The following is a 1,766-nucleotide window of genomic DNA, read 5'->3' as shown; positions in this document are numbered from 1 at the left end:
GCGACGTGGTTTATCGCGCGGGGAAACAGGCCCTGGTGGACGACCAGGTCACCTCCGCGCCGGGACCCGAGAACCGGGAGAGGGTGGGCACATTCGTGAGTCGGCTCCAGGCGGTGGCCCGGGAGCAGTCTGCCTTCTTCATCGGCCGCCTCTTCTCGCAGCAGACCGCCGGGTGGATCACAACGCTCCTGGGGCAGCAGTACGGGGGCGTGGGGGCGAGGACCGCGGAGCAGGTCTTGGGGGTGACCCTCCCGGACTATCGACAGCTCGACCTTTTGCGGGGCATGTTCCGCACGGAGAACCTGCAACCCTCGGAGCTGTCCTTCGCGGCCTACGTGTCGGCGACGAACCACGCCTTGGAAGGCCTGAGCTACCCGCAGGGGGGCTTCCGGAGCCTGGCGCGGGCCCTGGTCCCCACCATCCAGGCGGCCGGCGGCCGGGTCTTGACGCGCGCGCACGTGAGAGAGATCCTGCTGGACAGCCAGAGCAAGCCCACGCGGGCGGTGGGAGTGGTGCTGGAAAATGGAGAGAAGGTGTCCTGTGCCAAATCGGTCATCTGCGCCTCGGGCGTGGTCCCCCTCTTCACCCAGTACCTTCCCAAGGCCCCTCTCCCCGCGGGGGGAGACTGCTTGCAGGAGGCAAGGCCCCGCCTGTACACGCTCGTGCTGCTCAAGGGTTCGGCGGAAGAGTTAGAGCTACCCGCTTCGGACTACTATCAGTTGCCGACCGAGGAGGGCGGCGGAGGGGGAGGAGGGGCGCCCCGGGGCTGGTTTCACATTTATTTTCCGTCGGCGAAAGAGCCATCGGGCGTGGCGACCATTACAGGACCTGTCGGCAAAGACACGCATGGGAAAGAAGAGGCGAAGGGCGGGGCACGGGGATACAGCACCTGTGTGATAGAGACGGAGGCCGACGACGACATTTTGGAGGTGTGCTACCGGCGAGTGGACGGAAGCACTAGCAGCAAGCCTGTCTCAGGGCCTGCCGACGCTCGCTCCAAGGGAAAAGCGGCGCCTGGCTCCAGTACGATGGCTGCGGGCCCGTCTGGCCTCAAATTTTACCACATCAAGCCGCCCTCAGACCAGAAGGTGCGCCGGTTGCAACAGGGGCTGGTGCGCCACCTCCTGCAGCTGTACCCGCAGCTGGAGGGGCACGTGGAGGAGCAAGGGATCCAGACGGTCGGCCCTTTCCGCGTGGGGCTGTCCCACCGGCCTCCGCGTTTCATGGCCCCGGGTCTGCGCACCCGGATCGTGCCGGGCGTGGCGAACGTGCTCTTGGGGGGCGGGGACCTGGTTCTCGGGACATTCGTCGGCAGCCTGCTTGGCGGTTGGCTTGCCGCGCATTCGGCTCTGAACTACGGAGCGCTTGACCTGCTCGTGCTGGAGCGGAATCTGAACAACGACCTGAAGAACGTGCCGCGGCCCCGGTATGAAGGCGGGGGTGGAGAGGAGCCGCATGCAGAGGGGGGGGGGATGAGGCCAAGCAGGACTAAGGCTGCTCGAGTGCGATGCGACGTTTCGTGGGGTAAAACTGTCCCGCTTTATGACAAATGGTCTCCCGGTCAAAAGATGGAAGTGGCACACAAAGCAATAAAGACTTGGCGACTTCCTCGTGCTATGCACAACTCACGGGCCACAGATTAAATCTACAAATTTTGTCTATTTTGTCCTTGCTCCTTTACTTTGCTTTACCATCCCGACGAATAGCTCTGTGGCGCGCTGACCATGTAGGGGAGCACGCCGTAACCCCATTTCTGCCATCGCAGT

At 64.0% G+C, this 1,766-nt stretch overlaps 1 protein-coding gene across 1 annotated transcript; it reads left to right on the top strand.

The window, feature by feature from the left end:
* Positions 1-202: 202 nt before the first annotated feature.
* NGA_2046300 (uncharacterized protein) lies at positions 203-663 on the top strand (the record flags this gene model as incomplete). Its single annotated transcript, XM_005855547.1, has 1 exon — positions 203-663. A coding segment is annotated over one exon (461 nt), but the record flags the coding sequence as incomplete, so codon positions are not given.
* Positions 664-1,766: the final 1,103 nt, after the last annotated feature.

Source organism: Nannochloropsis gaditana (assembly GCF_000240725.1).
Source record: "Nannochloropsis gaditana CCMP526 unplaced genomic scaffold scaffold168, whole genome shotgun sequence".
Lineage (NCBI taxonomy): Eukaryota > Eustigmatophyceae > Eustigmatales > Monodopsidaceae > Microchloropsis > Microchloropsis gaditana.
This window is presented reverse-complemented; position numbering and strand designations above follow the sequence as displayed.